This window comes from Mesocricetus auratus, unplaced genomic scaffold (genome assembly GCF_017639785.1).
Source record: "Mesocricetus auratus isolate SY011 unplaced genomic scaffold, BCM_Maur_2.0 Super-Scaffold_15014, whole genome shotgun sequence".
Taxonomy (NCBI): domain Eukaryota; kingdom Metazoa; phylum Chordata; class Mammalia; order Rodentia; family Cricetidae; genus Mesocricetus; species Mesocricetus auratus.
In genome coordinates, this window is record NW_024429186.1 from 61,927,776 (window position 1) to 61,954,123 (window position 26,348).

At 45.0% G+C, this 26,348-nt stretch overlaps 1 protein-coding gene across 9 annotated transcripts in view; it reads right to left on the reverse strand.

Annotated features, from left to right (window-relative positions):
* Positions 1–767: 767 nt before the first annotated feature.
* Npas3 (neuronal PAS domain protein 3) overlaps positions 768–26,348 on the reverse strand; it is a 790,249-nt gene continuing 764,668 nt past the window's right edge. For 7 of the 9 annotated variants that reach the window (XM_040743093.1, XM_040743092.1, XM_040743089.1 and 4 more), the window contains 4 exons: positions 24,172–24,278; positions 10,340–10,487; positions 6,839–6,963; positions 768–5,156 (listed from right to left, as the gene is read on the reverse strand). In XM_040743093.1, coding sequence (XP_040599027.1) covers positions 3,796–5,156; positions 6,839–6,963; positions 10,340–10,487; positions 24,172–24,278 — 1,741 coding nt within the window. In that variant the 3' untranslated portion in view covers positions 768–3,795. The remainder of the gene's footprint in view (positions 5,157–6,838; positions 6,964–10,339; positions 10,488–24,171; positions 24,279–26,348) is intronic. The other 2 variants (XM_040743094.1, XM_040743091.1) reach the window with 1 other exon arrangement.

Consider the following 26,348-nt stretch of genomic DNA (forward strand, 5'->3'; position numbering starts at 1 on the left):
TCCACTGCCCCCATTAACGACAGCTACCTGCAACATGACAAAGGCCATCGAAGACTTAACTTAAAACTGGGAAGGTGACAGTTTCGTCAGTTCAGTCCAGTTGTTCCCACCTTTTTGTAGTGTATAGAGAGTTAACTAGGCATCTGCCTCATCCTTACCTTGTAGATAACAGCCGGCCCTTTAGAAAATACTTCATATAACCCGCTTTAAAACACAACAGGCCACATGTTGACTTCACTGTAACACAGCCCAACCATGACTTCCTCAGCCTGTCCACAAAGTAGGTATTGAGGATAAAGAGAGGACATAAGCAATGAAACAGTTGGCTATACATTATAGATTATAAGAAATGAAAATACGGAGTGCATTTTAAATGATTAATGTATGAAAACTGTCACCACTTACTGTGCATTAATCAAGAAAAAAATGCACTCTTCCACAGAGGTTAATGTTGCAGGCCCATTGTTCAGCTTTAGAAGCCTGTACAATAGATGCTCACTATGACAATGAATTGGGGTAACTGGAAATTCAGGATGGTTGCAAGTTCCGTGTAGTATTTGGATTAGCATTGTAATCTGTGCCTTGTCAGCCTTATCAGGAAACAAGCTACATATATATGTATTTATTTTCTCCAAAACTAGCAAAAATATGGATGCAGTTTTTTTCATTTTTTAAAAAATAATAATGACCAAGGTACCTGCTTAAACAAATACTACCAGCATTCATTAGTTAGGATGATTACATGTGAAAGAAATGATGCCAGATAGTAACAAATCCAAGAGAAGTTTATTATGAAAATGGCACCTGCGGATGAAAAAATTAAGTTACATAAAGACAACCATGTATGTGACATGTATGAGAATCTACAAAAGTATAAAAAGAACCCTGTTGTAAATGAAGTATGTACACTTCCGATTTGCAGCATTATCAATGGTCAATGAAAAAAAATGTTTCAAAATAAGCCAGGCACTCAGGAAGTTAAGTCCGGTTAGCTTCACACAAAACAAATGTGGCATAGCTGTCGCTTTGTAACGTTTTAATTATTTATATATTTATATATATATATTGTAGAGTTGGTAACACTGCTAAGGGCTTGACGAACAGAATATCCCTTTCCCCATTATTCAGCTATGTGGCACCAGTCTCCTCATAAAAGTTTTCATATATTTGTACAAGAAATAGTTAAAAACACAGACACAGTCTTCACAGGTAATGAAGTGGTATTTTTTTTTCATTTTGCAATTTTAAACACTATGGATTTAGACAGCAGCTGTGATTATCTGTTAGTTTAAATCACCAGAAATCATTTTGACACAACACAGAAACATTTATAAAAGAAAAAACCCAGCTGTCTAGCTGTTCTTTGTAGCTGATAGGTGCTTTCCCTTGATTGTTCGATAGCTAGAGTACGGCTTCCAAAACTAATCTTTAAATTTCTCCATTGGCTTTCTTCATCTTCCAAACTGACTTAAGTCCTTCAAGGAAGCTCAGTGCTAAGATTTGTGGCATTTAACTTCCTTCTGTTATCATTCCATCATGGCTTGGGCCCAACTCACGGAATCAAAAGTTCTATAGGAATCCACTCAGCACGGTGATAATTCAAAGGACAGCCGAGTTACTATATTAGCATTGCACGAATAAACAAATATATATGACAATTCTATATTCCATTAACCCCTCCCATTTTGTTTTAAAAAACAGTTGGTTGACCTTTGAAATCATTTTCTGTCTCACTGGTAATTGCTTTATATACTGCTCCATCAGCCAACCTGAAAGAAACCAAAGAAAAGCACCCCACTGCTTTATAGGTAGAGCACAAGGGACCCTGGGAATGTTACCAACTGAGGCTGTATGGCATCAATTTACTTAATACATCTGAGCATTATTCTTCATGGCTCTGTGTAGCACTCCAGGAGAGTCACACCCAGAATTCCATTGTGGGAAAAAATGGCTCCATTAACCTTGAGCTAGTTGAGTCTTTTTTTTTTAAATCTCTGAGAATGCAATAGATTTGGGGTATCAGGGAAGGGAAGCAGAGGAGCGAAAGGGGTAGACCAGGAGGGAAAGACAGGGGAGCCGGGAGAATATCCAACAGCAAAGCAACAGCAGGGATTTGGCAAAGGAAACAGGATTCACAGACAGTAGAAGCAGTATAGGTGACGTCACACAGAAAGGCCACCACGAAAAACCACTAACCCCCAAGAGTCACTGATTCACTAGGACTGCAGGAATGGGACTGTGCCACTCCACTAGAGACAGAGCACAGAGAAGACAGTGGACAAAACGACTACGTTAGCTTAGCATATGCTGCATATAGAAACACACACTGAATCTGCAGCGGGACCCACGGCCAAGGACACTACACGTTGCACACATTACAGTTCTCACATCTGATATTGGATGCCTTAACAAACAGCTGCCAAAAACGAAGTGGGAGAAGAGTCTATACTGGACAGTCACTTGGAGTGTTTGACACCACACTGATTTCTGGCAACAAAGACAACATAGGCTATTTTTTTCTTTTTTTCTTTTTCATTGAATGTGCAGTTTTCAGTTGCAGTTATCTGTCTGAAGCTCATTAACCCATTTTTTTTTAAGTTTTAAAAAACTTGTTGGTTTTAACTCAGAAATAAGAACCGAAGGGAAATAAAATCCATCAAATCAGCCCCCAATACAACCTGTTTTTTTTTCCTTAACAAGAAATGAAAACAAAAAATCTCAAACAAACGAAAACCATGTTAAATAGCTCTCCTTTCCCTTGCTTTCCTCTGAAGTGTTACTGACGTTGTAAAATCAGCCTCAGTTAGACTGAGTAAGGGTAAAAACAAAAGCTCAACAAAAGGCAGTATGTACTTAAACTGCTCCTCAAATCAGTCCGCGTTGTCCAAAAGCCCCCTTTAACAGGGCTTTACTGACCCATTAAATTGAAAGTGGGGCTATGCTTGTTAGTTGGGAGGTAAATTTAAGTCCTGCAGCAAATGTTAATGAGGGCTTTGTCTTAACTAACCAAGGAGACTGTAGCAACGGGGCTCTGGACCAGGACAGGACACAGTTTCTTTTCCAAAACCCAGCCCGTGAGCTGTGTTCTGAATGAAGACATTACAGATTAATAAATGATAGCACCATGGTTTTAGAAATTAAGTTAATGTTTCAGTAATTACCACTTAGTCCAACTTTTTTTTAAACATTCTAGTCACAGGCCAGAAATTAAGTTTAAGAACCCAAATTATTTTTATGTGCAAGTAAGAAAAATCTTAAAATCTTAATCATAAAAAGAATTAAATTCTGCATAAAATTCTAAAATACTATTCCCCTATTTTCAAAGGAATTAGGGACAGGAAAACTAAAAACACCCACCCCATTTCATTTGACTTAGTCAAACAGGGCACAATCATTAATGCTTGTCTCTCTCCATCTTGATCATATCAAGATCTTTAGGAAGAAAAACCCAATGGTTGTCACTTGAGAAATCTCTTGACCAGAAGACTGAGTATTCTATGGCAGAGGCATATACACATTAAAGACATCTTAGTAAAGATGCAAAGGAAAGCCAAACAACCCAACACACATCTTAGAAGACAAAACGGCAGGCAACCGGTCCTCTGACCCTCTGAAGGCAAAAAATAAACATGTCTTTACAAGAAAGAATAAGTCCAATGAAAGAAAGAGAGGGATGGAAGGGGGCCCGCCGTGTTGCGAGAAGACGCTGACCTGCTCGAATTCAAAGTGCTAGAATGAAAGGTCTAAACAAAAAATGCCTACGATGCCTCCGAGTGCCCCCCCCCCCCGCCCCACTCAGTCCTCCTTGCGCTCCAGAGTCTGTGCAGCATGGATGCCATTGCTGTAGACCGGGAAGGGCAGCGTGGAGAAGAGTCCCTCAGCCGTGGTGAACACGTTGCCACCGGGCATCTGTGTGAGGCTGGCTGCGCTCACAGCGCCGCCAAATGGTCCTGACATGTTGAGCCGGTGCACGTGGTGGTACAGCATCTCCATGGGTGTCTTGGGGTCAAGGCCGAAGCCGGGGCTGTTAACGTCCACGAAGTTAACAGCATGCGCGTTGGGTAGCAGGTTGCCCTGCATGGCCAGGGTCACCTCGGCAGGCGCGTAGCGGATGGTGCCCGTGGTGTAGACCCTCTGCGCGGCCGTGCTGGTGGCCGCCAGGGTCCCTGTCACCCGGTGCACAAGCGGAAGCACGACGTTGCCTGCTTGCAACCTCTGCAGGGCCTCCAGGTCCCCAGTGTACAGCAAGGAGTTGGACGCACCAGGGCCACCCCCGCCGCCCCCCGCCCCGCCCCCGGGGTGCTTGTCTCGCGGGGACGCCGAGAGCGGGGGCGACAGCGGGTCGGAGGCCACTGGGGCCGAACCACTGAACTGAGTCTTGCGGCTGGCCGTGCCATCGGCTCCCGGTGGGGTCAGGACCGAGTCGGGGATGGCCACGTGCAGGGCTCCCCCGCTGCCGCCACCACCGCCGCCGCCGCCACCACCGCCACCACCCTGACCCTGCGGGGACGGGAAGTGCTCAGAGTTGGGGGGTTTGGTCATGCTGTACGGGGACTCATTCCTGGAGATCTCCCGGTTGGGCGGGTAGTTCCAGATGCTGCTGTCGTTGTCGAAGTTGATGGGCTCCGCGATCTCCGTCTTGATCTTGAGCACCGAGGCGCTGTGCGGCGACGACAGCAGTCGCGGTGGCTCCACCAGGCCGGCATCCAGGCCCGGGCTGGACGCGCTGGACAGGCGCCGGCGACTGGCGCTGCCACCCTTCTGCCTTTTCCGCCGCCGCTTGCGCTTCTGGTGCTTGCTGGACGCCTGCGCGCCCGCCTCGCCCGCGCTGTCCGAGTCCTTGGCGCTGTCCGACGTGAGCGACTCGCAGGGCTGCAGCCGCAGGTCCGCCTCGCTCTCCACGTAGCGCTCCACTTTGATCTGCATGGGGCCGAGCGCACCGAAGCCATCCTCGGCCGCCTTGGGGTGCTCGAAGTCGGAGTGCTCGAAGCTGTCGTCGCTGTCGCGGCTGTCCGGGTTGCTGGAGCTGTGGCCGTCGTCGTTGCAGTTCATGTCGTTGTCGCACCCGCTGCCTGACTTCTTGCGGTCAGGTTCCGGGTCTTCGCTGTTCTCCGACTGATTGCCCTTCTCGTCGGACTTGGAGTTCTCGTTGTCCTCTGAGGGACGCCCGCAGGTGGCGGGGGTGGGGTGGGCAGGAGGGGGCAGAGAAGACATCGGGTTAGTGGGGCAGCAGCATCAGCATCTAGGATCCAGCATAGCATGAACCACACAGAGCCCACCTAGCAAGAAAGCCCAGGCTTGGCTGAAGCTTAGCGGAAGGGGCGGGCTATGGCCTTCCACAAACAAAACCCCGCACCTGGCACTTAGGGAGACCTCGCCCCCCGACTCTGCACTGACCCTCCAGGTCAGATACTGCTTGTGAACAGGTGACTGTTAGGTACAGTCAAGTGTGGGAAATCCCGTGGACACACCCAGGGAGCGAGATTAACATGGAATGTGGCTTAGGGACACGGGAGACAAGACAGTGGGGTGTCAGGTGACTGCTAGAGAGCTTTGTGCTTTCCATAGACGATCATCTATTCATTATTGGAAACTACACTCTGCATCTGTGGTTTTCCCTCTACCATGCTACCATTCACTATTGGATTCCTCTGTCTTATTTGGGTCTCTCTTCAGCTATAAGACAGTAAAGGGTTTTGTTAACTACTACAGAAACAAGAGACAGAAAATTCTAGAACTTCAGCTGGGGGAGGGTGGGGCGACAACGACAAAACTTTCAACACATTTTAGGGACCTAGAAAGCAAGCTCCACCACAAAGTGCGCCCCCCCACATCCCAAACCGTGCCTGGCATACAGACATTGCTTGTCCACAGCCCTGGAGTTCAGGCGCTCTAAGGGGGCAGGGAGGGGGAGGGGGGGGGCTGATGGAGGGATCTGCTTTCCTCATTGGAGGGAGAACAGTCACAGAGGGGATGTTGATTTCTATGGTTTTGCCCCAGCAGCGTGGGCAGCAGACTGGATTGGAACCTTGGGTGAATCCTGTACCCACTCTGGCCTTCATTTCCCCTTCTTTAGCGTTTGTGCAGCTCTAATGGAGAATACATTCTGGGCTCACTGTTTGTCCATGGAAGGGGACTGTAAATGGGAAGAAGACTAAACGTCCCGTAGCTTCTGGAATCTTTCCTGTATTCATATCACCTAAGAAGTCCACTCCCTCAGATCATCAGAAAAGGGGGAGCACGGACTTGCTATAAATACTGCCAGAAACAGAAAGTTGTTACAGATCAGCACCCCAGAAAGTGTTTTACTGTATTAGTATTGTATTGTGCTGAAAGTTGTTTACTCTGGGGCAAAGAAAGGTTCCAGGAAAACTTCTGCCGCTTGTTTACGGATAGTATGGAGCAGTGAACAAAACAGATGAAAAAGTCGCAAACCCATGGATTTATATCCTATTTTAGAGGCTCCATCCCAGCTTGGTGGGGACTGAACCTTGACCATCCTGGGCCTAGCAGAGCTATTCCTCTTACTTGCTTCTAGCTGTGGAGCTATGGGATGATTAACGATGGGAGGACTAACATTAAGAGATTAATCTGTCCTGTATGTTTATGTAAACTACATATACACACATATGTCATAGCATATCTATGCACATATGTGCACATACATAATCTGGATATACACATTGGTGTGTTTTGAGATGTTCAGTCAGGAACAATTTCCTAGATACAGCTTGTTATACGATTTGGCCAGTTGCTAGGTATCTGACTGTGCCCCCCCCCCACCGCCTCTTGTGTTTGGACCAGCAAGCCTTAGCTATAAAGCATGGAGAAGTAATACCTGTTATACCTGAGGTATCTTTAGAGTCTGATTCAGAGTCGGATGTCTCAGAGGATTCTGACGTTTTCTCTGGCAAATGCGGGAGCTGGGCAATGTCCATGGGTGTGTCCTTGTACTCAGGATTACTGCAGGAAGGAAGACATCGGTCAGGAGGGCAGGCATCCATCATCTCCTGAACTTCCCTGCCCTACACTCCCAGAGTTGAGGAAGTTGAGAGGACTGAATACAAGTTACTTCTCAGCTGCTCATGGGGCTTTTCACAGAAGCTAGGCTTGTTCCCGCCAGGGCACAGGTGCGCCCTGCCACAATGATTGAATACCGAGAATGCTGCACGAAAGCCACTGAAAAGCTTTTAAATAATCAGGTACCACCGGGGGCCGGAGAACCGTGCCGCTTGACGCTCCTCCAGGCATAACACCTGGGGGCTGGGCCAATGAGAGGAAATCTCAGCGATTCATTCCCATACCACCTGGTGTGGCCTGCCTTCCCTCGGGCTTCTAATGCGTTCCTTGCCTCAGTACCCTGGCCTTGGCCCCTGGATGCAACTTCTCAGCTGTTCGGATGGTTCCAAAGCTATCTGGGGGCCGGGGGAGGGGGAGGGGGTTGGCAGGCCCTTGGTGCCTAACGATCTGTCATCCGCACAGGTGCATCTTGGGATGCGCGGCTCCTGAACTGTCAGCACACCCATTACAATCACAGTTTCATCTGCTCATGTGGCGCACACCTGTGGCTTGTTAGCTGGGACTCTGATTGCAGTGGGAGAGGCCCAGTGTGAGAGAGGCCCTAACAGGGTGGAGCTAAACCCCTGTACACAAATGTGCTTACTGTTTGTAAGAACGAGCCTCTTCTGGAAATGAAATGCTTGGTCAGTTTGAGCTAGCCCGCCTCCTGGAAAAGCCGCCCCCAGGCTGCCAAATTTAAGATCAGCTTCTGCATCCTCGAGGCACAAGGGAGGCACCCCGCCTCCAAGTGGGAAACGCCTCTTCTGTCTTGTACACTGCTGGCCAAGGCGGCAACAACGCGCGCGAGTGCGGACCCGTATGCTTCTGCATCCCCCATTTTAAGAAATCACCGCAAACGTCCCCGGGAGGGTTAGTTCACTGAGATGGATTGTCAGGCATTTACTCCTCAGTGTGAATTTAGGGTTAGCAGCCACAGCTCTCTGTAGCTAATCAGAGGAGACTAATGGTAGGAAGGCAGACTTGGCACTCTGCAGTCTCTGAGTGCCAGGGGATGGGCAGAAGACCCAGGGCAGTGCTCTGAACAGTGCTCTGAGCCTGCATAGGGCCCAGCAGGGGAGTATTGCTCGGGAAAGAATAATCCCTTTTGGCTAAGGAGGTGGGAAAGAAAAGCCAATCTAGGAGTTTTTCTTGTGCTGAGGAATGATGTTATCACTAGGTCTCCAGCCTACAGAGGGGCACCTATGAGTGGCTGCCCTGTGAAGTGGCTTTTGTCTCAGCCCGCTGGAATCCTGTAGTCTTGGTGCCATGGAGGCTCCGTGACGATTGGTCTCTAGTTCGATGTCAATTATTAGTGATCTTAAGGCCATCTGTAAAAGGCCTACCACACATGAGACCAAGGCTCTGAAGCCTGAAGGCTGGCCTTCCCTGCCCAAATGGCTTTCTTCCTATCTGTATGGAATTTGATAGAATAACCAAGTGCTTGCGGGCTGGTGCTGTTCGACTCCCGGCTAGATTAATGGAGTTGATCCAATGTCTTCTATTCCTTGCTGCTGCTTCTGCCATTTCAGGCAGTGGGAAGTCATGTGGCTAATGAGGTGGTCTAAAGTCAACAGTAATCAATAAAATAAAGTAAGCAATATTGCCAAGGAAATAGATAATAGCAGGTAAATAAATCCCACAGGCTATGAGTAACACAGATGACCTCAGAGCCCTTCAGTTCATTAACGTGGTAGACAGACACTATCTAGCCTTTAGAAATATTTGCCAGGTTTTATTTCTTCATGGCAACACCACCACTTTTGCCTAGCAAAGGAGCATGCATATGTGGTACTCATTCTATTTTCTGTATGTCACAGGAACTTTCATGGCTTTCTGTGGTAGAAATAATGACTGTTTCATGGAACGACTTAAAAGGATTTCTTGATGTCAGAAACTCCATGGTGATATCACAACCACCGGGGATTGTCCTCACAATTATCAGGCCTTGGAGAAAGCCACACTAAACTCTCTCTCTCTCTCTGTCTCTCTCTCTCTCTGTCTCTCTCTCTCTCTGTCTCTCTCTCTGTCTCTCCTTTAGAGAGAATTAATATTGAGCAGAAGAGGTCAAAAAAGGAAAAAGAAAAGTAGATAAATGAAAACTCTTGTAAGTGGGATCCATTAAGGCCCTCTCCAGAGCAATAATCATTAGTGTCTGATTGATATGCTGTGGGAAGCAAACACATTCATGCCTCCAGTCAAAGGCCAAAGTCTGGGAAACCCTGAAGGGCCAGTGTGCTGATGAGCCACGCTGGTTAACATCTCATCTCCATTTGGCTGTCTCTAAGAAAAATGGGACTCAGGTAGTCTTTGTCAAAATTATCAGCCAAAGGGCACCAACTTCCATTCATTAGCTCTACTGGAAGTTTCCCTACTCCTGCCTGGTGCCTTTAGGACAACAGAGGCCAACGACTAGAAAGATGGTGGTGGGCGGGAGCTTTGTGACAGGACTGGTAGCAAACTTTCCAGAAGGCTTATCCTCAAACTCAAACCATCCAGGCTGTTGGAATCCCAAAGTAGAACAGACACAGGGAAAGAGAAAGAAAAGGTACCTCACACCGCCATTTAGGAAGCACTTGAATTTGGACTTCCATGGACACAAATTTTAAGAGCATAAAACTTATCTAAGAACTTAGAGTGGTAGGCAAAGAGATTGTTTTTGTTATTATTTTTATTTTTATTTTGGTTTTACGAGACAGGGTTTCTCTGTATTGTTTTGGAGGCTATCGGTCCAGCCCGGCCTCGAACTCACAGAGATCCGCCTGCCTCTGCCTCCCGAGTGCTGGGATTAAAGGCATGCGCCACCACCGCCTGGCTATTATTTTTATTATAACTATCATCATCATTATTATTTACAATGAGATTGCTAGTATTCTGGCAAAGTGCTCCATCTTGCTTACCAAAATTTGAGTGCCCAGAGAACAAAACCCTATGCAGAAGGCTGAGGGGATGGCACACTATCTCGCTGGCTCTGTCTGCGTGCTTTGCCAGGGGTAGGAGTGCAGAGGCCGAGGTGTGGAGGAGGAAGGAGATGCTTTCTATCTCCATCCTTCCTGGCTGGTGCATGGACCAGAAAAGTAGGCTGGTTTCTCCAGAACTCCCCAAAGACTGGCAACCCAAGATTTACTGGGCTGTGTGTTCTCCCATAGATTTTTTTTTTAATTTCGGGAGGGAGAAGAGCAGAGTACCCATGTCCCTAGAGCAGACGGCACTCAACGACGCGTCACCTACTGACCGCAGTGTGCAGTTTATAGCAGAGAGAGAAATGAAACAGAAAGGGTACCTAAGGAGATAATTCACCCAGATGATATTCTTCTCATTCGCGTTCTTGGCGTTGATAGCGATGGTGGCACTGGACTGTATCCAGATGTAGCCTCCATTCTTCTGCATCCAGCGGTAGTACTTCGTAACACACTGACCCTTATTCAGCACTGGGGTAGGGTAAAGGGATGGGGGAGAAAACAAAACAGAAGGTATAGTATTAAGATTGTCACAGAATTGATTTTCATCTCCGCCCAACCTCAAACCGAATCCAGCGGGGTCCAGCGTGTGCCCAAGTTAAGATGTCATCAGCAGCAGCTTCCCAGCCAGGGTCACTGGCATTTGTAGTGAGCCTCTCTTCCCTTCTGGGCAGCCATGGAGTAAAAGGACTACTAATCTTTTTGGCTCGGAGCACACCTAGTGTGGTGTGGATATTGTCAGTGGGTTTAACATCAGATGGTAAGAAAGGCAAATCTGTGTATGATTTATGCACAGCTTCAAGTTGCCCTCTTTGAGAGTCTGGATATTTGAATGGTTCTGAAGATGCCTAACCCCCTCTGTCTTTGATCATTTCCCTTCAGCCTGAGCAATATCAACCCGTGTCCTTAGCCATCTGTTCCTTTTGATCTTGTCTTACAGAATTTATAGTCCTTGGGTGAACTAAATTTACATTGGTCAGCCGGGGTAAACTGTGGCGAGACGGCCGAAGGTTGGAACAAAATTAATCCCCTCTAGTCGAGTCAGAGAGAAACTCTGGCTCGGGAGGCACAGCGTTGGCTAACCCTTGAGCCAAACAGAGTGACAACGCCACACAGACACAGAAATATGGCACAAAATGAAGGGACAAGTGGAAACGTTCAGCAATGTGAACCTGTGCCTTTAAATATGCCCTGTAAGAGAGCTTTTAAAAATGCAGATGCTAAAAAACGATAGTTTAACCAGAATCTTGCCAAGTTGAAATAGATTTGATTTGTATCTGGGTTCTCCTGAGCTAGTAAAAGGGGAAACTGCAGTAAATCATCCCCTGAATAAAGTGCTGTGGATGGGAATGTTTGAGAGTATGCAGGGTCTGATGGTAGGACTTGGAGACTGCTGCTCACCCCCCCCCAAAGCTCACCAGCTTGCAGCCACTAGAGGGCAGTGCGCGCTCGCCTACATGACCCACTTTTGGCATGTCCTTGTCTCCGTCTGCTAAAATGAAAAACCTCTAACTGCTGTAATAAATTTGGCTAAATTAGCTGCTAAATGGTTATCTCAAGTAATATGTATTTGCATTAATCATCTTGCTCTAAACCAGAACAAGCCAGAGTCCTAAAGATGCAGTAAATTCATATTGTCCATTTAATTACGGCTAATAAGTGCTTCATATACAATAGTTTCATGAAGTACATTTTGATTTTTTTGGGGGGGTTACGGATGGGGAAATGGAGTCACTTTGGAAAAGAACAAGGTTTTGGGCTACTGAGGCTCTTCCTGAAAGTGGCCACAAATCAAACCGCCACTGACTGTGTCTACAAGCAGACAGGCTTTCATGCTCCCTCCCCAACTCTTCCCCCCCTTTTTTTTCTCACAATATGCTAAATGGATAGCTGTACAATTTAATAATTATGTCTTCACCGTTGCTTGAAGAAGCCGTGATGAGTGTTTCACACCGTGGCAAGTTTTGTCCTAAAGCTGCCGCACCGCACAGGGTCCTGGGAGGTCAGGGACTGTCACCTTCCCTCGGTGGCCAGCCTCCACAGGTAGCATTGTGTGCTCCTTTTGTTGGGGACTGTGAGTTCTGCCACCCTGCATGCATGGATTCCCAGGCTACAAAACTCCTAGCTGAGGCAGAAAGCGGTGACTTGCCAAGCGTACAGCGCGGCTCTCCTGTCACCGTAGCATCGTATACAACACGAAGTGCCTTTATTCAGATGCTCTCAGCCTGGTTAACTATTAATGGAGGACAGTGGCTTCTGCGATTCTTCACAGAGGAAGTCACCATACTCCAGTCTGGTTGGTGATACAATTCTATGTGCTTTGTAACCAGAATAAAGGATACTTCCTAACAGTTTTAGCATTTTTTTTAACAAAGACAAAAAAAAAAAAAGGACTTCTTTTTGCAGAATCACATGAAAAAGAAATGTTGAGTTAGCAGCTAGACTGGCATGGCTTGGGTTAGGATTCTGGACCAGAGTGGAACCCAGAACAGGCAACAAACAAACAAACGAACAGAAAAGCCAAATCCAGAATATAGAGGTCTGAAAGCGGTAAGCGATGCGGTTTCCTTTTAGGATGAGGCAGGACGGCCTGGTCTGCTTAAGGGCCTTTGGTGAGAAGATAAATACAAATTTATCAGGGTCCATGAATACCTTAACCCAGTCTTTCATTAACGCAGGCTCAGAAATGTCAGCCAGGAATGAAGCCCTGAATGAAAAGGAGGCCCACAGGTGAGTTTTGACATAGCAGCTGCCAGGGAGGGGCTGAAAAGCACAGGGTTTCCTCCTCCTGGAGCCAGGGAGTGGTGTGAGCGCCCCTGGATCACTGTGGGAAATACTGAGGAGTGGGTTACAGAGTCCCTGGTGCATATATGCATACAGACATTCTCTGGGCTGTAATTGTTCCCTGGACTATAGTCTTTAACAAGCAGAACTTTTCAAGGGCCATATATTCACATGGTCTTCAACCATGATTTATAGATTGGTGTTTTCTGAATGTGACCTCCATGTGTCCTTGGAATTCACAGAGAAGACAAGATGTTAGCTCTGATGAGGGAACAAAAAGTTGACCAAAATGTTACCCAAGTTGCTTTTGCTTACAAGTTCACATAAAAGAAGTTACCACGACATCGTCTTTGTACTGAATCAGGAATACTTTTTGCTCACATTTTCTCACAGAATATAAATTTATAACTTTGAGATGAAGCTTTTTCTTGAAAAAAAAAAACCATACTGGCAAATCAGTTGGATCATTCCAGCTGTGCCAGAGGCAGGATCTGACAGCTTTTCCTGAGCTCATGTGGTCCTAATCAGCTCAAGAAGAAAAGCCACATTGGTGCCAGTTTGAAAGAGATTTTTAGTGTGTAATAAATTAGAGAACTTGAGAAATACAAAAAAAAAGCCCCTCTTTTGATTCTGTTATCTAGTAGCTGCTGTTGTTATTTTTGAGGTGTAGGTTTGGATAACAGGGAGAAATAAAGGAATACTTAGGTCAGTCCTCTTCACAAAGTCCCATTTGTGGAAAAAAAAAACTGAAATAAGTATGATATAAGATGGTTGATATGGCAATTCTTAAAATAGTTACCTGGGGGCTGGAGAAATGGCTCAGTCAATAAAGGCTAGGCTCACAACTAAAATAAATACATAAATAAAACATAACTGTCCCAGCAGTGGTGGCACACGCCTTTAATTCAGCACTCGGAAGACAGAGGCAGGAGGATCTCTGTGAGCTCGTCGAGGCCAGCCCGGTCCACAGGGAGAGTTCCAGGACAGCCAGGACTGTTACACAGTCTTGAAAAAAAATAGCTGTCTTCAAAACAACTTCTCATCAAGCCAGTGAACCACTAGTGTTCTATGGGAATGCTCCCTGTCACCTCACCCTCCTTCTACACTGAACGCTCCTTGGAGAGAGTTACAGACTGCCTTGAGACACAGCTGGCCCTGCACTTGGGTGAAGAACACTGTGGGAACAGACTTGAGTCCTGGTTGGTGCCTGCCAACCTAGTAATTAAGAAACCACCATTGAGGGGATGTTTGACTTTTAGTCAAAAAACACCACCTGTGCCTAACTGGGAAGGGAGTGGCAAATAACATACCAAAGCCAACTGTGAAGTGCTTAGATTTAAAACATGTGACCTGCGATAGCAAATACCTCCCCTAAATGAAAGACAGGATGATAATCTTTATGGAACACCCTTTTTAAAATGCCACTTGATCTCTTGACGCCACCACAGGCTGAGTACAAGAATGTTCTGTTTGTAAATAGTAGTCGCTTTCCTCCAAACCCCACACACTTGGTTGATGTGGGCTGCGCCTGTGTTCCTGCACACAGTTCCCAACAGAAGAATTTAAGTTTTTCTTCAGGAAAACTTTGTCCCCAGACATAGACAGTAACTGGAAAGATACAGAAGAAGCCAGTGTCTGAGGCAGGGATATCATTCTGTTAGTAAATTCAAATAAATCAGTACAAACTTGCCTTCAGAAATGATATATATATAGAGAGGGGGGGGGATGTAGTTGTCTCTTCCTTTTGCGATGCTCTACAAAACCAAAGCCAGAGTCTAAATACATAGAGTTAGTTGTGTCTCAGGAAGAAGGAAGCGTGGAATGTGGTCTGAGGAGACGAAGAACTGTATCAAAGCCATCATTTAGCCGGGGCCTCACAAAAGGACATTTAGCAGTCTGTATACGCATTAAAAAGCTGCAATGCTTGGTGCATTCAGGTAAGTGTAGAATAACTAGGAAATGGTGAGCTCATTGGAGAGGCCACACTTCACATTCACACAGCTGAACAAAGAGATCCATTGTCATCTTGGTGAGAGGAGGGTGCACACATCTGCAGGACCCTTAGCCCCTCACTGGGCCACCATCATCAACAGCTGTGGAGCAGAGACTGGCGCCTGTGCCAGGAACTCAAAGATGATTTCTGAACGCATTCAAGTGTGTGGGGGGAAGACAGAGACAGAGACAGAGGACAGAGAAAGAGACAAAAGAGGAAGAGACAGAGAGACAAAAAGAGGCAGAGAGAAAGACAGACGGAGAGGCAGAGAGAAAGAGACAGACAGAGAGGCAGAGAGAAAGAGACAGACAGACAGACAGACAGAAAGAGACAGACAGACAGAGAGGCAGAGAGAAAGAGACAGACAGACAGACAGAAAGAGACAGACAGACAGAGAGGCAGAGAGAAAGAGACAGACAGACAGAAAGAGACAGACAGACAGAAAGAGACAGACAGACAGAGAGGCAGAGAGAAAGAGACAGACAGACAGACACAGAGGGAAAGAGACAGACAGACAGACACAGAGGGAAAGAGACAGACACAGAGAGAAAGAGACAGACAGACAGAAAGAGACAGACAGACAGACAGAAAGAGACAGACAGACAGACAGGCAGAGAGAAAGAGACAGACAGACAGACACAGAGAGAAAGAGACAGACAGACAGACAGATACAGACAGACAGACAGACAGGCAGAGAGAAAGAGACAGACAGAGAGGCAGAGAGAAAGAGACAGACAGACACAGAGAGAAAGAGACAGACAGACAGAGAGAAAGAGACACAGACACAGAGAGAGTGTGTGTGTGTTTAAGTAAGGGGGTGTGTGCTAAAATCATGCTTTCTATTTAATGCCACAGTTGGGTGCTTAGCTGTGGCCACTGGTTTTCTTTCTACATTCACAAAACTGGCAGATGAAACATGAAAAAGAATACTGACTCTTTAATCTCTGCATCTTCACCCAAGGCCCAAGGCAGGCTGACAGGGAACTTCATTCTGGAAACAGACTTTTTGAAAAAAAAAGAAAAAAGAAAGAAAAATTCTGGATTACTTTTTCCTCTGCTTTTGAAAACTGTAGGCTACCAGAGAATGAACCCGATACAGGTTTAAAACAAGAACAAATTTCTTTTCCTAAAAAGTTATCGTCCTTGATGCTTATAGGAAGGTCATTGTTGAAATCCATGGGTGATACAGCATTGTAGTTGGAGACTGTGCTAAAAGCTTGATTTACTTGTGTTGGGACAGTCTTTCATTTAGAACTGCTCTGAGGGTCACCTGAGGGTTTGATGCCAGGCACTCTTTCCTATAGATTTTGTAATTAGTGAGCTGGCTAAGTCTTAGATGACAAGCATCTACAAATTGGTTATTTTCTTCCCCTCTTTTCTTTTTGTAAATCTGTGTGCCGAGCAATATTTGGTAACGTTGAATGAGGTTTGATATTTGATGGGGGTTCCCGGCTTAGAGACAAAGGACCTGTGGATGTTCTGTGAAATGAGTATACATCAAATATGGATTCCCTCTAACATACTGAACGACAGACCCTGCTGAGCCACTATCTGTGGCTTAAACCTTAGAAGAGGTTTTTGTCCTCTTGCCCTGCCAATTGATAGATCTTTATTAACTGCTAATATCGAATCAGGCAGAAAACTTTCCATTGATTTAGGACATGTCAATGTGTTCAGTTTAAAAAGTAAATTTCCCTCTTCTTCATGATAATGTACTGAATTGGAGTCCAAAGCTTTTTAGAAACTGACAGCATTGTTATGGTATTCTCAGACAGAATGAATCAAAGGAATGATGGTATGAGTGACCCCTGAGATCTTAGAGTTTAGTTTTTAAATTTTATGTGTATGGAAGTTTTATCTGCATGCATGTGTGTGCATTACATGTATGACTGCTGTCTGTGGATCACCAGCAATTGAAATTACTGATGGCTGATTGTGATCCGTCGGGTGGGTGCTGGTAATCCAGCCCCGGCCCTCTGGAAGAGCAGTAAGTGTTATTAACCTTTGCACCACCTCCATAGCCCTCAGGGCTTTTTAAAGCTTTTTTTTTTTTTTTGTCCAACTAGAGAGCTTCAGTCATTCCTGCCCCTTACAACCTAAAATAGTGAAGGGTAGTGTTTTTCTGGCCTCTAGACCTTCTGTTTTGAAAAGACTCACTGTATAAAGGAGCACCTGCAAACTCTTCAGCATGCCATCAAGAAAGGATTCTGGCCAGGAATGAGGGGAACGGTAGATATCTCCAATCACCCAGGAAGATTGTTTGTCTTTCTCTTTTCAGTGCTTTACTGTGTGTTAGGTGGTAGGACATCATGGTAAACAAACTCTGTCCATGGGCCCGCCCCCAGCCGGGCAGTGGTTCAATCAGTGCTCCTTGATCTCTGCCTCCAACTCTGGGCGACTCAACTGGCAGAGGAATCACTAGCTTGAAGGTGGCTGCGACATTTTCTCCAGTCTTCAACAGGGATTTCTCTCCAGTTGCCTTTAAATGGAACGAGGCTTCTCACTTTCACTATCAGCGTATAACGGTGACAACTATGCAGGAAATGGCATGCCCTATCTGCTATGGTGACATAGGCTGGGTGAAGTCCTCCCCTTAGAAACTTACAAGGAATAGAGGCTTAGAGACTACAGGTAAAAGGGGCTGAAATGGACCTGTCTATCCTCAGTGGATCCTGCATTTTTGGACATAGTCGTTTTTGTTGAACCTTAACCATCTTTATAAGGGAACTTAGGTGTCGGGGGCGCAGATGTTTTGCATTACAAGCCGGTCGTAATTCATTTATCTGATACTTTCCCATGACAACATTGTCCCACGTGGCAGCCGTTGCTAGTTGTCTACTGAATGGACCCTGCCTCTTCTTTCTAGAGAGTAGAACTTCGTGCTTTATGTCTTCACGGCCTTCTCCAAAGGGTAAGGGTAACGATAAGCCTTGGTTGTTTAAGCCATAAATGGTAATTCCATCCTTTGGCCAGTGTGTGGCTTAGTTACAGGCATGCTAGACAAGGAGACCCAAGGGTGCTTTCCTCCACTGGGTGGGAGGCTCTGGGAATGCCCGCCTTCTCAGAAATGAACACAGCCAGTGATTAGCCATTTCCTAAAGTAATGCTTGGTGGGTATGGGAGCTACTTGATCATGAGGACACAATTAAGACAGTTACCATGAAAGTTTGTCATTCTGCTTGTGTTTCTATCACATGCAATGAGGTATGTTTTAGTTGATTATGCCCCACCCCCCAAATCTCCATGAAGCTATGCATTGATTGGGAGGGGTTAGTTAACCTCACAATGGTAGACAAACTGTTGTATATGGTAGCCACATACATGAATTAAGTTCTGTGCTGCTCAACTAGAACTCAAACACATTTGAAAGGACCCTTTCCCCAATATGCAGGCTATTGTTTTAAGGAAGATACAAAGAAAACTCACACAAGACCAAGAATAGGTTGTATGATAAAACGGTGATGGAGTTGATTCTATTTAGGCTAGGTGACTTAGGTGAAATGGATGACTTAGAAAGTATTGATTTTTTTTTTCTGGATCATGTTTTATAAGAGCAATGGGCTATTTTTGTTGTTGAACTAAAAAAAACCCCACACAATAGCAGAAGTAGCTATTTGAACTGGTAATAAAGGACGGGAATCCACTGGAGAAGTGAATTTATCAGTCAAATCAAAACTGTAGCTCACTTTCTGGGGAAGGAGGTTCTATATCCCATGCCTCCCTATAGTTTTCTGCTCTCTCCTGCCATCATCCTCCCAGGGCTGGGGAAGCATGCCCCTGGTGCCTCCTCTTCCATTCGGAAGCCTCTACCTCTGGGGTCTCTATATTTTATTCATACGCCTTACAGTCTTCACTTTGTATCATGGGTGGAATTGGTAGTTTCTTGATGTCTTCCCCACCAGTAGGAGAGCTCTGTGAATACCTTATTTTTAACTTCCTAGTAATACCACAGGTGTTGTATACAGTAAGAAGTCAGGAATGTTACCTGAAGGTGAACAGGGAAAATATCCCCACTCTCACCCTCACATGTAATAAAGTATTCATAGGAAAATAATACCCTGGGGAGAAACACCCAAGATCTCCTCCTTCCCAAGCTAGATATCATTACTTTTAATATAGCATGGATGCTTTGCCTGTACACATGTATGTGCACCGAGAACATGGGATGCCTACAGATGTCAGAAGAGGACACTGGATCCCTTGGAACCGGAATGACAGATGGTTGTGAGTCACCATGCACGTGCTGAGACCAAACCCAGGTCTTCTGCAAGAGCAGCAAGTGCTTTTAACCATGGAGTCATCGCTCCAGTCCCCGTTTATAATGCTTTTTTAAAAGCCAAGCTTATCAAATAATTATATACTCGTTTCATTAGAACACTGATTGAGACACCATCAGAATCACTCCACTGTCACCAACAAATTTGCTGCAAATCTAGAGGGAAGTGAACTTATGACAGCTAGATGTTTGGGATTTATTCCTTATAAAATAGCTCTTTCTAGACGCCAGCATGGCGAGTGACTGTATACTTGCAAACCCTCGATTCTGATTCAGCAAGTCTGGTGTTGGCCTGAAGTCTTGCATGTCTACAAGCTCTTTACACATGTCCACGCCGCTCCTGAACAGGGTGACAAGTGGGACAAGCACTAGGCTCGTGAGCAGGCTTACTTGCTGGTCTTGTTCTCTACGTTTGCCTGCCGTGGACTTGAGAAGCTCAAGGCAGCACTTGTTCCCAAAAGAAAGATACAAGAATCCTTAGCCTATTTCATTCCTTCTATAAATCTGGTTTTCTCTTGCTGCCTGTAACAAGTCTCTGCTGCTAACGCACAGGTGATGGTGTAGGCTGAAGGGGCTTCTGGAAGAAGGGCAGCTGTGACAGCTATTCGATGTATTTTCTTCCATGGGAAATTTCATATTCAGAGGGGAAAAGAGGGGAAAACTCTTCTGCTTTGGGAAAGAGTCTAGCCGAAGACCAGGTTGTAGCAAATCTCCGAAGAAGCCAGCCCGGAAGCAGCACTGAGATCAGAGAACAGCAGAAAGCCCCTGGTGCAATCTGTATTTGGTCCACCCATCAAACTTTCTTTCTTTCCTTCTTCCCTCTCTTGCAGCTTCCTTTAGTGTGAGCCGTGGCTGCATATCCAAATCAACAATTAAATCCCCCCTTTGTTTGTGTGGCAGATGACAAATGCATGGAGGACATCTTGTGTTGCCTAGGCAGGCAGGGCACTTACTTTGATTGATGCTCAGTTGTAGAAAAAAATGAGCTGGGAAGGAATTACAATGGAGGGCCTGCAGACTGGAAGGGGATATACTAATTAGTCCTGCATTAAGCAGTCTGCTTGCATTTGGCGATGAGATGCCTTCAGGAGGGAAGTGTAGGGGTTATTGATGCAAAACAGCACGGAATGCATTATGCCAGGTAGCTGTATATTCATTTTGCTAAAAAATGTGTTAAGAAGCAAATACTTTGGCTACCGTGTATTTTTGAAATGCTCACTCTGAAGTATATTGGGGTCAGTCAATATACTTGGTCCTGTAGGCAACAGGGCAGCCCTTTTGTTTCTCTGGAAATATTTCCAGGGTTTTTTCATCCTGGGTAAGGTACTGGGGAGGTGAAGCTGCAACCTTATCTACAGTTCATATTTCTTTTTGCTGAATCCCCCTGCAGAGTCTTGAGTCTTGGCAGAACACAATGGCACGTGTGAAAGACAGACACACCCCTTTATAGGGGTTTAGAGGGTTGTTGATTTGACCCAGAAAGAACCCGAGGGGCAGGGTGTATTAAGACAAACAGCTCAGACTCTAGGCAAAGTCTTCATTAAATAGGAATAAAAACCATGCAAAGCACATGCCTGCATTTGGCTCAGCAGTCCATGAGTTTAGGTTATAGGTAGATGGAGTGTTTTGTGGTGAAACATCTCATAATTCAAGGGTGACCCAGATACTCTGGGTAGCTGGAACAAGTGATCTAGGGGACATGAATGGTCATCTCTAGGTCGTTGTCGCCTGAGCAATGCAAGACTAGAGGGCAGTGGAGAGAGAAAGGTCCCCAAATAATCACTATCATACGCAGTTTAAAATTCAAACCTTGAAATGCTGATTTAGTCTATTTGACCTGAAGAACCAATGAAACTGGGCATAATGAAAAGAAGTCATAGAGGTCTTTTGTCACAGTGGGAAATAAACAGACTTGAAACTTGCTTGACTTTAAAGCTATGATCACTAGGTAAACTAAACTAGAGCTCCTGGTAATCCTCCTGCCTCAGCCTCTCTGCAGGGATTATAGGTAGGAGCCACCCAAGTCCCGCTAACAATGTGACTCTGTATGCTGAGATCTGTCTAGCTCACACCAGGCACCTTGAACTTGCCCAGTGGGAAGCAGATGGCCCCATATCCTCAGCTCCTTTTCCGAGTCCATTTGATCCTGGTACAGCCGAGATGTGTCTTCACTGTTGTGAATCTAGGGACAAGTTCATTTATGGATTTATAGATACCTACACTGAGAAAAGATGTCAGTGATAAAGATAGGATTTCTAGTCCTCAAAGACGGCTGAGCCCCCTTTTCCTTAAGTTTTATCTATGACTCAGAGCATAAGACAGATATGAGAATATCTGAAGTATGATCAAGAAGTCTAAAACCCGCCTTGTGCAGACAGACCAGGAACTATACCAACAGCTCTAGGAAGAAAAGCTAAATAGTTAATGTGGTTTATTTTTTAACCATCCCTTTGTTTTAGAATTCTATCTCATTCTTGAACTGATTCTATGTCACTGTGACCTTCTCCTCCAGGAAGGCACAGTTGAGGCCTCCTTCAGTAATAGCCTAGGGCTTTGGACGAGCAAGATGCTGTGCTGGCTCCTTGCCTTCTCCAGTGTTTACACAACCAAGACTTATTACATGCTCTGCCATTTGTTACTGGGCTGGCTTTGGTCTGAGAATTAGGTAAACATCAGACATTCCATCACACAATTTTAAACTCAATCTTACTTTATAATGATGTTAATGTTTATTGTACCAAGCGAGATGCATTTGTGTATTTCAGCATCTTATTTCAGACACAGAATGCAAAACCCGACATTGGAATCAGCTTGATTTGTGTGTGTGTGTGTGTGTGTGTGTGTGTGTGTGTGTGTGTGTGTGTGAGTGATTGAAGATATTAAATGCTACAAGAACATTGGAATTTCAATCTGATTAGGATCAAAATTCTGCAGGATCAAAACACTCCTTTCCCTCCCCCTACAGTTTGACTAATTGTGCGCTACTTGACATTGTGGGGTTACTCCACAGCATGATAGCTAAGTATGTGAAGTGTATTTTACTGTGTGGAATTATCAGCTCACTCTATTTGTTTTTCATGTATTTAAGGTTATTAAAAGAACTCAAAATGAGAAGTCATGTGTACGAGTTGAAAGTATGAACTCAATCATTGTTAGTAGGCTAAATCATAAAGCAATAGCCAGTAAGTCAATATCAAGTAATGAAAAAAAATCACGGAATTTGAAAGCATACTTTCTCTGTTTATTAGCTGGCACGATAGCAGGGAAATTAGAACTGCATAATGGTAGTATAGTTTATTTTCCAGCACTTTCAAATTATTCTGGCTACTGAAAATAAGGCAAGAGTAGATGGGAAAGGATGACATCAGGCATATTTGCTGGAGACTTTTGCCTTTTGGGGAGACATGAGCTGCATGGCCTTGCATTCCCTCAGGAATTGTGTTTCCTCAAGCTGTGTATCAATTCTGAGAGAAACAACATGGCATCTTCAAATAAGGTCCAAGGATGACAAAAATCTCTTAAAATTACCATCAGGTTTCTGAATTTAGACCTTAATTAAGGCTGGAAAATGAGAAAGCACTCCTTACCCCAGACATCACCTAACACAAGAGGCTAGTAGTGTCGGGGGCTAGTGTCTTGAAAACAATATAACCATTTCTAAAAGGTCTGTATGCCTGGTCTGTGGCATTCCAGAAATACACCCACTGGTCCCTTCAGTGATCTGTATTTTCTACATTTTTCCTGAATTCCAAGCAACAAAGAACCTGATGTTCCTGCTCAAGAAACAGAATCATTTTCTTCCCCAATTAATTGAAGAGCCATCTGCTTCTGTGATACATAACACCCATTCATTCTTAGCAACAAGTGTGTTCCCGGACTCCCCGGTGAGCAATATCAAGGCACGTGCCCAGCGTTGGGAGTAGACTGTGTTGGATAGCAGCCACCATCAGGTTGTGCCCAGAGACACATAGACAGACTCTGACGTTGACTTTGGTCCCATGTCAGTGTTGCTAACGTAGAGTTAAAAATACAGTACCATGATGCTGACCACGTAGAGACTTGGGCTAGCTTAGTCTCCCTCAGGCTTTGAAGAACATGAAGAACTGATTGCAAAAGGCTGGATTTCTGGGGAATAGCTCTCCCCAACTGCGTGATGAGAAGGGGCAAAGACTACCATGCTGGTCTTTGCGACACAAAGCCTTCGCCTTGCACTGGACTATGTCATGGGTAGCACCTTGTATGTATCGAAAATTAGACTTCTGAAGTGTATAGAATCTCCTGAGAGTGTGGCAGGAAGTCTGTGGAATGGTCGTATACTCAGAGGAGGGAACTTCTACCAGTTCACAGCTTCCTGGACCTTCTCTGTGCATGAAGAGTCTCTGAGAGAAACTTGCATGCTGAGTCTGTATGTGAGTTGTTGACTAGACTCTACCAGAGCGAGGCTGCTCCTGACTCCCATACTACAGAAGAGCCCTGTGAGTTCAGTCTAAGGAGAGAAGCTCAGAAAGACTTGAGGAGTGAACACCAGTTTCTTACTCCCAGGTGTGGAAACGGAAGCAAAGGCTCCTCTGTGTGAGCCTCTCTCTAGAAAGACATCGCTGTTGACAGGTGCTGCCATCTTGCAATGTGTTCTGTCCTCGCCCCCACTGGACTTTGTCCTTACCCAGTTTCTGTGGCTAGGCCAGTAGGCATTTTTACCAGGCCCTGGCCTTTGAACTTGTCTTCACCCATGTATGGTTTGAAACCGAAACCACAAATTTCAAAGTGGAAATTGCTGACGAAAGGGTCAAGGAGGCATTTAAGACAGAGGTTCCTTCTACCTACTTCCTGTGAGAGAAAGCTCAAGGGACCACACAATTCTAGACGAGGGCCCAGAAATCCCAAGGTCCAGCTTTTGATACAATACCAGTGCCAGCTGGAGTTATTTATATCTCTCTTCCTCCCACTGTGTGACAGTCATTTCAGATATAGACAGGAGCCATGAAGAAAAGGTCAGCACTGAGCCCCATGATGTCAGAGAGAGACAGACAAGTGACACAAGCCCAGGCTACCCCCCACAGGGGTACTTACAGCCCAGGCTATCCCCCCACAGGGGTACTTACAGTCCAGGTGACTGTGTCTGATGCCCTCCACATCTTCGGCATGAATGAAGTGGTAACATCTTTTCCCTACGATGTCTACAGGGGTCAGGTCCATGTAGTCACTAATCCTGTGAAGAGGACAACACAGATTAGAAGTAGGAAAATAGAGAGGGAGAGAGACTATCAAATAATACATGACGTTGATGGAGCAACGCTTTCATCATGCTGAGTACCTGAGAGGATGAAGTACTCGGTACGAATGCTCTCAGCAGAGGGAGAAGATTGTTTCTGTAGCAGATAACAACACTTCTCAAAATTTGGATATGTACTAGATCACGCAATTGCATTTAAGTAATTAGGTAGGTTTCTCCTTGGCATCAGAATGCACATTTAGACGACATAATTCCGTGACATTATTGAGGAACTGTAACAATGCAGGATCCTCATTACAGGCCAAGATAATTCAAGGTTACATAATAAAATAAAAACATGTTATGTTTATACCAAATGATTAGAGACACCTTTCATTTAAGCAGATTGGTCTACTGTTGGGTATTTCCATGAAAAAGGGATTCAACTGCTTCTTGGCACAAAGTCCAAATTGGCATTTCAAGGGATATAATTTAAATGCCGAGACATACAGATGCCTGGGGGTATTATCTTTTTTAGTCTCAGTCATTTGGGAGCTCGGCTTTCACTCCTGGCTCTTTTAACTGGTGCTTTGTGGTAGATGCTACACAGAAACTTTTAAACCATTTCAGCAGCTCGCCTGGGCCCCCACTTGACTGTGTGTGTGTGTGTGTGTGTGTGTGTGTGTGTGTGTGTGTGTGTGTGTGTGTGTGTGTGTGTACCAGTGTCTGCCTAGTCTCCTCAGGCAGGGCACAGAAAAACAGAACCCAAACTGTAAGATGCATAGGGGGAATCTGCCTTGTTTATACAGACATGGATAAAATGCTTCTTGACTGCTGCATCTTTCATTTTGGTTGGTAAAATAACGTAGATTTTGTTTTATTTTATTGACCCTTTAAAATTACTGATGACATAGAATCTATTCAAATGTGAAACAAATATCTGGAAATATCACCTTTAAGAGACATGGGATCAGTAATGGGGATTGTGGCTGACCCACAAGACGGGAGCTAAGAAGAAATGCTGACACAAAAATGCTACAGAGTTAGCTGGACATGGTGGCACATGCTGGTAAACCCAGCACTCACTCTGGAGGGAGAGGCAGGAGGTTCTTCGTGAGTTTGAGGACATCCTAATGTACATAGTGAGTCCCAGGACAGCCAGAGCTAAACAGTGAGACCCTGTCTTGAAAAAAAAAACTAACCGAAAAAAACAAAATAAATAAATAAATGCTCTGGGGGGTATAATTAAAATATACTACTCCATGAGGTGAGTAGGTTTCTCAGTGTCTAGTGATTGAAATAACCTTTCTGGCTAAACCAGAATTCATAGTAAGAGAAGATTCTTTGGGGAATGAAAAGATCTTGGAGGCTTTGTGATATAAAACATATCGGTTGTTCTGTTTGTTAGCTTGTTTTCCAAGTACAGTTAACATCCCTTTCTGCAAAAATAAAATAATACAAAACAAAAACAAAAACCAAACAAATGAACAACAAAAACACCAAGGGAGGCAGTGTCATTAAAAGGCCCTCTCTGGTTTCTGTGAAACCCGCCAACTCCTGAAAGCATTAGATGTTAGCTGTGTCCTGGTCCATCCTAAAGACTGCAGAAGACTTGCCAAGGAGCAAGCTAGTTCCTGGTTAATAATTCCCTAATTGAAAAATAAACCCTGGAGGAAGCCAAGCCATTTTTTGGGGGAAGGCATTCTTTGGTTAACTCTTTATTTGAAAGACAACCTTAAAGAAATTCAGGATCAAGCCTCTTCAATAGACCAGAGTCTGTTGAATGCGACCAGTTGAGGAGTAAAGCAGTTATTACTAAATGGTCAGGAGGGCAGGCTGGAAGTGGAGCTATCCTTTCCTAGACCTTGTTCCCTCACCTGTAAATAACTTCAGGACTTAGTGAGAAGGGTCACGAATGGAATGAAATTAGCAATGCCCAGAGCTTGGCCCATGGCAGCGTTTCTGTAAACTTAATTTGCAATTATGCCTCACTAAAGGACTTTTTCAGAATTGCTGTCATCTTCTGTTGGGAAATAATGGTGCATTGCATTGGTCAATGGAATTTTT